The 13,247-nt window shown below is 40.1% G+C and overlaps 1 protein-coding gene across 1 annotated transcript; it reads left to right on the top strand.

Annotated features, from left to right (window-relative positions):
* The first annotated feature begins 1,548 nt into the window (after positions 1–1,548).
* Positions 1,549–12,932, top strand: ACTA2 (actin alpha 2, smooth muscle). The gene is made up of 9 exons (XM_062606821.1): positions 1,549–1,690; positions 4,291–4,462; positions 6,134–6,262; positions 7,588–7,698; positions 8,843–8,927; positions 9,018–9,179; positions 9,429–9,620; positions 10,505–10,686; positions 11,488–12,932. Exons 2-9 carry the CDS (start codon positions 4,334–4,336, stop codon positions 11,629–11,631), a joined length of 1,134 nt encoding a protein of 377 aa, XP_062462805.1. The 5' UTR covers positions 1,549–1,690; positions 4,291–4,333; the 3' UTR covers positions 11,632–12,932.
* The last annotated feature ends 315 nt before the right edge of the window (positions 12,933–13,247 follow it).

The following is a 13,247-nucleotide window of genomic DNA, read 5'->3' as shown; positions in this document are numbered from 1 at the left end:
AAATTCTCTTTCCCCTTGACCTGAGTTCCCTGATCTAATACCATACGTTCTATACGAGGTATGTAATTGCTCTTAGCTATGTTTTTGAGTGTTGTTTGAAAACAAAGAATTTGGGTTTAGCTGTCCTTTGAGTGTCAGTTGAAGATATGTAAAAAAGGATCTTATATCCTCTGGTTTAGGTTGCTTCCCTTGGTGGGGTTTTTTCCTTTTATTATTTTAATTTAAAGTATCTGTTATCTTTTGCCCAATGCTGGAAGTGAAATAATAAATAGCTTTTGCATGGCTCATGTTCCAACACTTGTTAGCTTCTGTTTCTGACCCTCAAAGGCAGTTACATTCCTTAAAAGTTCCTTTCCTTAAAAGTTAAATTCCTTTGGTATTCGATCCATAATTCTGCTTATCTGCTGTATCTACTAGTCGCCTAATCCTTAAATCTCCACATCAGAAAAACTCCCACTGTGGTTTTATGGGAGCTTTTCTTGCATTAAGACTACTCAATTAGGCATAAAACACTCTGTAAGCAAACACATAATGCCCTTCCTCATTGTAACAAGATTCACAAAGCAAGGGTCTCACTGGGATTCTCACATCTTTCTTGACCAATTTTGAATTTATGATGGTTTAGTATCGGACTTCAGAGATGCTGATTTCTGGTCTTCAGTACAAACTTAATGACAAAACATTGTTGAGTATGAATAGGCTGCTTCACTAGAATCAGCCTGTCCAGAGAACAGCTGGCTACAGCTGCAAAAATCCAGTCCTGTGCTGAAAATAACTTGTACAGTAAGAACCCTTGCTTTATTTGCTAAAGATATGCTCAACAAAAAATTTAGCTGAAGGTTATAAAATTCAAGAACTTCACTCTGAACAATTTGAGATGTGAGTTTATGTCAGTCCAGACTTGTGATTGCCAGTGGAGTAGCACTAGCGCAAAGTTGGCCTCCAGGTTCTGGGGTTTTGAAAATAAACTGACAGAGAAACAGAATGGATTCCAACCCATCACAGTCCAGAGGGGATCAAACAATCTTTTAACAGAACATTCTCACAACCTTTGAAGACTTCACTGTGAACCCTGTACAACAGCAGGTAATTTTTTCACTACCCTTAAGCATATGGACAACATTTAGCATACAAGCAAAATGCCAAACTTTACTGTAAAATTCAGCAGCTGTTTCTCTTGCTAGAAATGTTTCCATTGGTTTTGTCAAAATCATTAAAGAAAGCAAAGTGTTCCTTTAAAAACACCTTCCCTGGTATAAATGACTGCTCTTCCAGTTTCTCCTTCCGTCTCTTGGATGTTACTATGGAGGCCTGGACCTCTCTTGTCTGAACACATGCTCCTCCTGCCAGAGTGTCTACTGTGGGCACACTCTGTCTCTCTGTATTTTAGCAACTCTTCTGAAGTTTTGAAGTGTTTCTCTTACATAGCTGAAAGTCTCCTTCTGTTTCTTGAGCTCTGTACTGGAATGCAGTGGAAGAGACCCAGGGCCTGTAGCCATCCAGATTAGAGGTTTTTGTAATAAGGTCCCTATATGGTTTTGTTAGAGACTTCAGCTCTGTCTCTGTCTGCCTCTGTTCCTTGTTTGGGAAGCTAGTGGGAGGAGAAGAGCTGAAGGGTCTATATAACCTCAGAGCTTTCAGACAGAGTGCACCATACCAGAGCAGCTATCCCCAGCCAAGCGCTGTCAGGGTAAGTGGCACAGACCCAGTAGCATGATTTACAGATTGCTGGAGGACTTCAATTAAGTAGTGTCAAATGGAAGCAATTCAGGAGGATGCACTGCTGTGCTGTAGTTTGCTTGAGCAAACTTATTAGAACTGAATTGATGATGAAAATGCTTGTAGTGTCTATACTGAGTTGTTTTTATTTTATACCATGTCTGAAAGGGAAGGATTTCTACCTGATGATTTTTCTGATTCTACCAGCACTCCAGCAACTGTGTAAAGACATAGTCTGTGTAATGCCACAGCTGGAATTACAGCTATATTCATGTTTAAATGGACCTGTGTTAGTCTGGGACAGAACAGAGTTCCTGGATGGGTATGTAGTAGTGCTTCTCAGCAGGTTTACTTCAGTGCTGTTAACTCTGTAATGTGATGTGAGTGTACTGGGGAAGGTGACTGCAACAAGAGCTGGGAAGTATGCAAATCAGCAGTATCTAATGTGGATGTGTGTGTATTTGTACTTGTCTCTGCGTATATGAAACAACTGTTCTGTAAAATGCCAAGCATTTCATTGAGGAACAGACTACACAGTATTTCTTGTGGGGCTGGAGTTCTCTTAATAGTGTTTTGTGGATATTGATGAGGTGATTGGTTATCTTTAAATGTAAAGCAGGTAGAAGAGGCTAAATACTTTATTAATTACTTGGGAGAAAAAAAATCCTTTCTGCCATAGTACTGAGTGTCATTTTCCACTGTAAGATGTTGCTACTGCTTGCCATGGCAGTCCTGAGCTGTTAACTCACTGGCTGGCACAGAGCACTATCTGAAATCATTCAGCTTTGATTTTTCAACTTTTTGTGCTTTATTACTAAATATGGTTTTCATTTAGAGTCCACTAAGCTCAGAAATGTAGCCTTTCCTGCCCCCTTCTTTCCCCTCCCCCAAGTGATTTTTGGCATTGCATTAGCTGCATTGGTTTGAGCAAAACCCCTGACCTCGAACTCTGTTCCAAAAACAGACGGTTGAGAAGCCTATTTCCTAATTAGGAAATGGTTTGTCCAAACCAGTCTGTTCATTCATGTTAGATAACAATTGTACTCCATTCAGTAAATGTTTGGATATATAAAGCTTGTTTTCCCAGGAGTTTAATAAATGCAAAAATTGCAACTTACTTTCCTTTCCCAATAATAATGATAAAATATCTGAAGTACATCAAGTTAGATTTCCCTATGCTTGTCTTCTCCTGGGAGCTATGCCCAAGCAGCCTGCAGGAGCAGGGCTGCAGCTACGTCCTGTGGCTGTCTCACTGGAGAGAGACAGAGAATCTCAAAGGAAGGTCCATGCTTGTCCCATCCATTGCAGAGGCTAAACAGGTTGTCAGCTCCCTTGCCCATCGGCCGTGGCTCTTGCTGACCCCATTCCTGCTTCACCCTGACTTTCCAGTATTCCTGCAGCAGAAGGTTTTGGAGACTGCATGCAGAGTCTGCTGGTCTGTGGATGCCAGCTGTCTCCTTTAGCTGTTAACACATTGCAATTTATTGAATTCTGCATGGAAGCCTGGGCTCAGAGCTAGCCAAGTGATTCCCTACCACACTATAAACTGTGAGCAAATAGTTCTTCTTGAGTCCTGGTATTCAGTGCTTGTTTCTGTAATTCACTTTAATACAAAGCCTTCAAAACATTTTTATTACCCATATCATCTTCCTCTTGCCAGAGGAGGAAAACAGTTTCTTTTTACTGAGACAAGGAGCCAACAGAAATTACTTTGAAACTCTACAAATGAGGCTTATTGGCTGCTTTGAAATGATGGTATAGCATATGCTATGGCTTGTTTTTAAAACATATACTGTCCCTGCCTTCACTTTAGAGGTGGGTTATCTTCGTTAAGTGACTAGTGGAGAGTTGGAAAAGGCTTTTAATTTTTTTTGTTGTTTTTAACTGGGAATATTTCTTCTTGTTTAGAAAGTTAAATGTAAACTTAATTGGCCACCTTCACCCAGTTGGTTACTGGAAAATATCCCCGGTATATGCATAATATTAAATTTGGTTAGTTTTGGGGAAGTCCAAGACTGAATGGAGAAGACTGGAGTGCTCTTACCTTTGACAGCTTTCCACATGAAAAGGGTCAGGGTGATAGAAGACCAGGGGAAGTTGTGCTGAATCTGATGCAAAGGGATCTCCTTTTTTGCAGCTGCCAGCCCAGTGTCCTCTTTTATCTCTCACCCCAGCCATGGATTTCTGTCACCAAATTTAGATAAACATTTGCTGCTCCCTGATCTGTCTGCCCATGCTGCAGGACTGGAATTCTCCTTTGGAATCTTATGGATAATCTTTAGTGCATACATCCCTCTGGCAGATATGGTCGAAACCTCTCATGGTTTCAAAAGGAAGCCCATTCCTTCATATGGTCATGCAGTGACCTGGTGGTTGCCAACTGGTACCTCTCTTTGCTGGTCCTGGTTGCTTTCAGACAGCCATCTCTGTCTTCAAGGGTGGGTCTGCTACCTGAGTATGGGGCTTTTGGGGGGCTGAGTATTTTCAATTGTTTGGGTTTTTTTTCTGGCTTTTTTTTTTTGTTGTTGTTGTTGTTGTTCCTTTTTAAAAACTTCTTTCCTGTTTTCATAGGGCTGTCTTCTGTCTGGAGGGCCTGAGGACATTGACGTAGAAGATGTGTGAGGAAGAGGACAGTACTGCCCTTGTTTGTGACAATGGGTCAGGGCTCTGTAAAGCCGGCTTCGCTGGGGATGATGCTCCAAGAGCAGTTTTCCCTTCCATTGTGGGTCGTCCCAGGCACCAGGTGATGAACTGCTTTGGTTATTCCATGTTAGGCTTGTAGAAAGTTTTGCTGCACCAACCCCAGTTCCCCACCTCAGAGGCACCTTTTCTGTGCCTGGGGCTGGCTTATCTGTGTAACAGTATTTCCAGGCAAAATGAATCCAGAGTGCACTCACCTAAGTCAAAGCAGGTCTCTTGTCTTGTGAGAGGAATCCTTCCAAAACTTTTCACTCCCTTCTATGCCCTCCTTTCCCTGGCTGTTAATTTTGTATCACTCAGAAAACTTGGTAAATAAAACTAGTTAAAAAACCAAACCAAACCAAAAAGCCCAACACAGAAATACCTGGAAATTTTGACTGCCCTAAAAGGTGATGATAGGTGATGTGTGAAAAACTAAAGGAGAAAGGAGAAGTTTTCAGTCAGCTTCCTATCAACCTTTCTGAGTTTATTCATTTAACTGTATCACAAATGAGCACCTGCCTAGGGTTGGGTTTCTTCAGCTTCAAGGTTTACATTTAAGTGTATGATGCATTCCACTCAGTTTTAATAGTTGGTAAAATGCATTTATTATCTGAGCTGTTAATAGGGAGTTTCTGAGCCAGATCATTATTAATATGAACTAGAGCAGCTTGGCTAAGCCACAATGAACTAATTCACTTAATTGCTTCTATGCCATCCAAGGCCCTGGTGAAGTGGAAAGAGGTAACTGGTCATAAAATGCAGCACTTGATATATCCAGCAAAAGCATTTTAAGTTCTTTAGGAGCTTTCAGTATAGCAGCTGGGGCTGAAGGTCTAATTGAGGCCTCTGAGTGTTACCAGAATTTAAAAACGATATTAAAGCACCAGCTTCTGAAGACAGTGTAAATGCTATTAACTGCTCAAAACCAAGCAGTACCATCACAGTGGAAACCAATGCAGGTTTTTAAAACCTTTCTTTCTTGATCATGTATCAAATATACTATTAGCCCCCTGAAGGATTTTACCATCAAAAATTGCAAATCCAAGTTGTCTTTTTTTAAGACAGTGTTAGAGATGCCAAGATTTGGAGTCTGTAATGACTTAGTTCTGACAAGAGTATTATGCACTCAAAGCATCCTACTACATACTATTTTTTCCCAGTATTTCCGACTTTAACATAAAGACTAGTGTATATCCATATTTTCTAGCTTCTGGTCCATGGACCATCTCTACAGGATCCACGAAAATACCTAAAAAGAAACCTGTAGCAGTAGACTTAAATTGTCTCTAATGACAATATTATAGTATTCAAAAATTATATTAAAAAATGTTGAAATTTAAGCTTTGGGAAATGTGAATTGTGTATTGCTCTGACTTGACCCTTAGATGGCACAACATACTTTCTGCTTTTACTCCACTTTGTTATAGTTTAGTAGACAGTTCATCCCTAAATAGTAGCAAATGTTAAACATATTTTTCCACTTTATCTTGACGCATTTAAAACTGTACTTGTTCTGTTTACTTAAACTGTAGTGGAAACATGAACTGTTTTAAGTGAACTAAACATTTAATTTAGGCAATTAAAGAACAATAAGTTACTCTCCATTCATTAGTATTTGTAAAGTATTTAGTAACTAGAATAACTGGCAACTGGATTTATTTCACAGGTAATGTTCTACCAACTTTATGACACCTCTCCCTGAGAAACTAACTCCATTTGTGTTATTTTATAGGGTGTGATGGTTGGTATGGGTCAAAAAGACAGCTACGTAGGTGATGAGGCTCAAAGCAAGAGAGGAATCCTGACCTTGAAATACCCCATAGAACACGGCATCATCACAAACTGGGATGACATGGAGAAGGTATTTCAACTTTAAAAAGCTGATGTGTGTTACTGGTAAACAGAACTTTGTGAACCAAATGTTTATAGAATACCCACTAAATTTTAGATGAAAGCATTATGTTATCAAGTATGGTTTGATGAGAAGCTTGTTAACAGCAAAGGTCAACTTGCATCTGAAGCTGAAGTATCCCTAGGAATACATCAAAAGAGTTATTTGAAGTTCTGTTGCTCAGTCTGATCTATAAATATTTCCTAATTACTGGAAAAGAAAAAAAAAGAAAAAAAGTAAAAGTAAAGAACATGAATGTAAGAATATCTTCAATTTACCAGTAAGGAAATACAATTTAGGAAGTTACCTGTTTCTGCAAAAATACGAAGTATGTGTGTAATTCTGATGTGAAGGGCACTGTTTACACATGTACTTTTTAACACTGGAAAGATTAGCAATGTTGCAGTGCAATACATCCCTTTCAGAGGCAGAGTTTGGATGAAAGGCTTCCAGAGCCGTGTTTATAGTCACAGTCTATATAATTTCTAAGATGGAATCTCTGTTCGATTATGCTGTGGAAATAAGGATATCTGAAACAGTTGGGATATCAAATCATACTGCAGGTGTGTGGAGTAACACAGAACTCACTGACTCTTTTACTTGGGAGCAAAACCTTTCAGATGCCTAACATATCAACCAATCCCTCATCACCACCAGCTTGAAAATAAGCTTAGAACAACTTTCTTGGTCTTTAGAAAGTCTGATGGTTTTACTTCTTGCTGGTTTATTAACCTCCTCAGTGAACTTCACTTGGCCTCAGATTTTTATAGCTGGTAGGAATAATTTGTGCAGAAGCGATAAACACAAGCTGACTTTCATCCTCACAAACCACTTGACTCCATTTCTTTTTATGAATTCCTGGGCTGGCCTCTACAAACCAAAAGGTGAAACTGTCTTCAAGAGACACGTTATCTATTGAATTAAACTACATAGGTCTGCACATGTTCTAGAGCTGTTCTGGAACTTTCATTCATTATTGAAACAGTGTTGCTGCAATCAATGCTGTCTTGCTCTGTCTCTTCTACTGTTAGAGTAACAGTAAGTTATTTTCATTAACTTAAGTGACCTTAAAATAAGTCATGTATTACTAGCAGTAAAACCCGAGGTTAGTGCTTTTCTTTCTGCAGTTACTTTGGTAATCTCTGTGGAGGCTATAAGAACAACTGCATGAGAAACGCTACTAGCCTATATCTAGGGCTTTAAGCAGAGAGCTGGAGCACAATACCTGTCTGAAAGTGATTCTGAGCTGCTGGCTGATGGTGTTTCTTTCCTTTGGCTTCTCCCATTGCTCTCAGATCTGGCATCACTCTTTCTATAATGAGCTCCGTGTTGCACCTGAAGAGCACCCGACTCTGCTGACTGAAGCACCACTGAATCCCAAAGCTAACCGAGAGAAAATGACCCAGGTAAACTTACACTAAAGATGTGGAGTAATTCCAACTTTGTGAATCCAACAGGATGTGAACTTCATTGTTTCAGTTAGTCATGCTCTCCAGTAGTCAGTCTTTCTTGGTTATGGAAGATGCAAAATGAATAGTGATCACCTTTCATATCTGAATAATTGTATTTACTTTAGAAAAACAGTGTATCTGCTTTGAATGTACTTCAGCCTGTCCAAGTTTCATGTCATCTTAATCTGTTTTTATGGCCAGGCTTATTACTGTATGTCCGTAAGTTGTGGTTTAAGCCGACAGAGCCTGGCTAGCTCAGTCGGTAAAGCACGCGACTGTTAACCCCAGGGTCGAGGATTCGAGCCCCATGTTGGGCGCCAAAAAGAACTGTCATGGTTTAAACACAGCCAGCAACACAGAACCACTCAGCCACTCGCTCACTCCCCCCTCTTCCTGCCCCCTGCTCCTGGAGGGATGGGGAGGAGAATCAAAAGAATGCAACTCCCACAGGTTGAGATAAGAACAGTTTAGTAACTAAGGTATAACACAAATCACTACTGCTACCACCAATGATAATAATGATAAAGGAAATAACAAGGGAAGAGAACACAACACCTCACCACCAACAACCAATACCCAGCCTGACCTGAGCAGTGATCTAGCCCTTCCATGTAACTGTCCGTCCCCAGTTTATATACTGGGCATGACGAGCTGTGGTATGGAATACCTCTTTGTCTTGTTTGGGTCAGGTGTCCTCTCTCTGCTTCCTCCCAATTTCCCCTCCTCCCTGGCAGAGCATGAGACACAGAAAGTCCTTGGTCAGAGTAAACAGTACTGAGCAGTAACTAAAACATTGGTGTTATCAGCATTGTTCCCAGGCTGAGAGTCAAAAACACAGCACTGTACCAGCTACTAAGAAGGAGAAAACTGACTGCTACTGCTGAACCCAGAACACTGTAATATGTGCATATGTTAAAGATATAGGTGTAGGAAGATATCTTGTAGGACAAATATTTTTTGAGTTAGAGTTTGTACTTTCTTTCTTTGCTGTTAGCAACCATCAAGAAATACAGATAACCTTGTCTTCACTCTCTCAGTAAATTGCTTCAAATAAGCAAAACCCTGTCGTGTTAAGACAATTATTTTAACTGCATTTCAGATTATGTTTGAGACTTTCAATGTTCCAGCCATGTACGTAGCTATTCAAGCCGTACTGTCCCTCTACGCTTCTGGACGTACCACAGGTAGGCCTCTTGAGGAACATGACATGGATGTTTGAAATGATTAAGCGCATTGATGTCCACCTGGGAATGAAATGTGTTATTTTGTCACAGGGATTGTGCTTGACTCTGGGGATGGTGTCACCCACAACGTGCCAATTTATGAGGGCTATGCCTTGCCGCATGCCATCATGCGCCTGGACCTGGCTGGCCGTGACCTGACAGACTACCTCATGAAAATCCTGACGGAACGTGGCTACTCCTTTGTGACCACTGGTAAGGACATGCTGCTGTCTATGGAGGGGAGTTGTTTAATGTTCAATGTTTCTAGTGGCCTTAGAAGTTCTAACAGTAGTTCTGCAGTTGAATAGACACAAGAAGGAATCCAACAGGAAAGTCCTCTGTAAGACTAGCAGAGGATATGTTTAAAAAACAGGTAGGGTGCTGGAGGATGAAAGGGAACAACTTGTCAATATGTCTGTGTGCTTCCTGAGTGCCATTCTAAACACTGAATCCTCTTGACAGCGGAGCGTGAAATTGTCCGTGACATCAAGGAGAAACTGTGTTATGTGGCCCTGGACTTTGAAAATGAGATGGCCACTGCTGCCTCTTCTTCCTCTCTGGAAAAAAGCTATGAACTTCCTGATGGCCAGGTGATCACCATTGGAAACGAACGCTTCCGCTGCCCAGAGACCCTCTTCCAGCCTTCCTTCATTGGTAGGTTGAATGATTGTTCTGCCTTCATAAACTGCACATAAGGTTTCTATTTTCTTTTGATTGTATCCCATTGCTAACTCAGTCAGACCTACAGACAAGTATGTCCTAGCACCCATTATAAAATAATTTTTTAGAACAGCGCTATTAATATGGTAGGAGGAACTTTGGGTCAAACAATAAGGCAAAATGCTTTCTCAGAATAAACCCTGAATATTTACTCTTGGCTTCTGCCACTGGGTTTGTGCCATTTGCAGCTGGCTACTACAAGAAGTGTGGCCACAAAGTCACTTTTCTAAGTAGTGTGAGGATTGTGGGGGGCAGGCAACACTAGTTCTATTTTTCCAAAACACTGCTCCAGCCATGGAGGTGAATTTACAACGAGGTCACACAGAAACCCAGCGTCAGTTCTGCCAGTCGGCAGAATTTCAGCTCAGAAATAGATGAAGTAGTTGCATAGTTAGAGGTATTAGGACATATTGTGACTGTTCTGTTTCTGGGTTGGCTCATTACATTAACAAGAAAAAAATAAGGAAAAGAAAAAGAGAAGTTAAAAAAAAAAAGAACAGAAATGATTCCAAGACCATATAAGGATTTCTTAGGACGTTTGAGATTGCCTGCAAAAGTCTAGTGGAAACTTTACTATTCCACACCCCCAGCTTTCTTTTGAAGGAGGAGTTGTGTGTGGAAAGGGGAGAGGAGCGATGCACAAGGAACTACTAAGCAAATAATTTGGGCATCTGCAGAATGACTTTCCGGGTTTCCACAGCTCTGAAGATTGATGTCTTTTTAAAGAGACACTGAAGTTCATGTTGTCAGTTCTCTATTAGCAATTTGAAGTCTCTGTATGGAGCTGCTTTCTCAGAGTTCTTCTGTGCCTTACCCAGGCATGGAGTCTGCTGGCATTCATGAAACCACTTACAACAGCATCATGAAGTGTGACATAGACATCAGAAAGGATCTTTATGCCAACAACGTACTGTCTGGAGGCACTACAATGTACCCGGGTATTGCAGACAGGATGCAGAAGGAAATAACTGCTCTGGCTCCTAGCACTATGAAGATCAAGGTATGGTGCAATCATTTGTAGACTATTTGAGTTGGCACGTACAAAGTCATCAAAAATCTTGTGAAACATAGCAACACTTTACAAAGTAAGTGCTTTGTACATATTTTGAGTCATGTTTGTACCTTCTACCAAATAATCACCACCTGGTGACTTTGTTGTTGAAAGGAAGAGAGCCTTCCCTCCTCTCATTTCCTTGTTCACAGTGAATTCTGCAAAGTGCACTAGCATGGTCAAAGAATAGTATGGATCCAGCAGGCTAAATTTTCCACTGCGGCTATATGTGAGCTTCTTCAGCCCTTCTTGGCTGATGGAGATGAGATAGGGGAAATACTGGTTTTATCCCTGGCCTGTAAGCTCAGAAAAGGAAGAGCCTCTGGCAAGCCAATATCCCTTCTGTGCTTCAGATCTTCCTTCATCGCTTTACAAACATTTTATCAGCTGTACCAATAAGGTCACTCCATAGGTCACTCATTTTTCCAAGCCATCCTGGGCTACCATTATGTTTCCAGAGCAAGTATCATCTCTTCTTCTCCCATATGCAACCACGAAAACATGAATGCACTACTCCTACTCAGCAGACTGACTCAGGCAGAGGAATTGAGAATTTAGACTCAGACTTAAATATCAACTTTTTAACTTTACTGCTTGTAGCAATGGCTAATTGTAATGCCAGGGATGACACTAGCACAGAGATACAATGTTTTTGTTCATATCAAATATCACTGCTTTAACAATTTTTTGTAACAAATGTATTTTATTCACTGGAGACAGTTGTACTTAATGCTTTTTTTTCTTAAACAGATCATTGCTCCTCCTGAACGTAAGTACTCCGTCTGGATTGGAGGCTCTATTCTTGCCTCCTTGTCTACTTTCCAGCAGATGTGGATCAGCAAACAGGAATATGATGAAGCTGGGCCATCCATTGTTCACCGCAAATGCTTTTAAATTGCTTTATCTTTATATGCCTCCCCAGTGTATAACTGTGAATGTATTCAGGAAAATACATTCTTATAATTTCATTCCATAAATCCTTCATCGTAATTACTTTAATTAATTGGGTACTGTATTTTTTTTTAATAAATTTTAAATATACTATGAAATTGCTGCTCCTATTTAAAATAAAATAAAATAAAATAAAATGCATGTGTGGAGGTACCATTACAGCTGGGTTGAAGCTCCATCTTGTGACGCCAATTTGCTACTACACTATATTGGGCTTAGAGGTACCTTTCAGTCGATATCAATGCTAGAAAATGCTCAGCTATCAGGCTGCACATTGTCAAAGTTTAGCCTCTGAAAGCATTTTATTCTTCAAACAGAACCAGTTTCAATTTTTCCAAAGTTCTGGGCAGTACCAAAGGAGCATAGCATGTGTTCAATATCAGGATGAGCATCTGCATTCTGCCTTGCATCTGCTCTATCCACAAATATTATCTATACACACCACTTCTTAACTCACAGCTGTCACGCTGGAAACGCTAATTTCTCACAGTTTGTGCCCCAGAGGTGTACGATGTGTACTACAACAATTCTGTGTGTTTTCTTTAAAGAATCTGTTCATTTGGGAGGACATCTAAACACTAATATTAGATTGAACATGTGACTTCCCTATCACATGCCCTCAGGATGGGGGCAGCCTGTTATTTTTATGTTGTGATTTCTGGCAAGTTCTAAAGGGTAATTAAGCTGGCTTAATACACTTTCTCTTCAAAACTGGGTTGTTTTTATGGGGGCGGGGGGTGTAATGTAAGTAGATAATTTAGACAGTTTTCTCTTTCTGTGATTTTTTTTCTGATTCCATTTGTAGTCTTAAATACATAAAAACTGATATTCAACTAGAAGTATACGCATAGCAGCTGATGCTAGTGATACTGTCTTAAAAGTATATACATGAAAAAAAGAATTCACTGAGACATCTGGAAAAGGTCAGTTCTAAGGAACTTGCTGCAATCTGTATGCATTAGAGTTCAGGATAAAGGATGCTATTTATTTTTGTTACCTATTTTCCTGTCTAAACTCAATAGTTTACCTCACTCCTCTGTTATGTGTTATCTTTCAAACTGTAAGCTTTTTGCAAGAGCACCTTTTATTTACCATGTCTGCATAACCCCTGGGTTCCAGATCTTGTCCAGCTTCTGACTGTTAGCACATGTTCTGAACTTTTTTATACTAACCTTGCTATTCAAAGTACAGCCCATCTAGGTTCTTGGAACAGACACTAAATAAACTCTTGTAAGAGCAAATAACTTTGTATGGTTCTTCCTTCTAATTCTATCTACATCTTTTTATCTAACACTAGATAGATCCAAGGAATCCCTTTTGGGATAAGAACTTTATTTCAAATAAAGGTTACTACTGCAGGGTCACTGGAGAAGACACATTTCTCCAGGGGACTCTGATGTATCTCTCATGTTTCAAGATGTGATGATGCCCAGCTGTCAGGTAAAGGACTTGTGTTTTCCTAAGTATTTTCTGTTAATAACTTAGCCAAGAGTTGAGCTATACAAGGATGTGACAGAGAAAAGGATGAAAAAAGAAACCAACCCAAAAATCACCCAAAA

Source organism: Pezoporus occidentalis, unplaced genomic scaffold, assembly GCF_034315485.1.
Source record: "Pezoporus occidentalis ecotype Australia unplaced genomic scaffold, CSIRO_AGI_Poc_V1 ctg98, whole genome shotgun sequence".
Taxonomy (NCBI): domain Eukaryota; kingdom Metazoa; phylum Chordata; class Aves; order Psittaciformes; family Psittacidae; genus Pezoporus; species Pezoporus occidentalis.
Note: the sequence above shows the minus strand (reverse complement) of the source record. Positions and strands in the feature narration are given on the sequence as shown.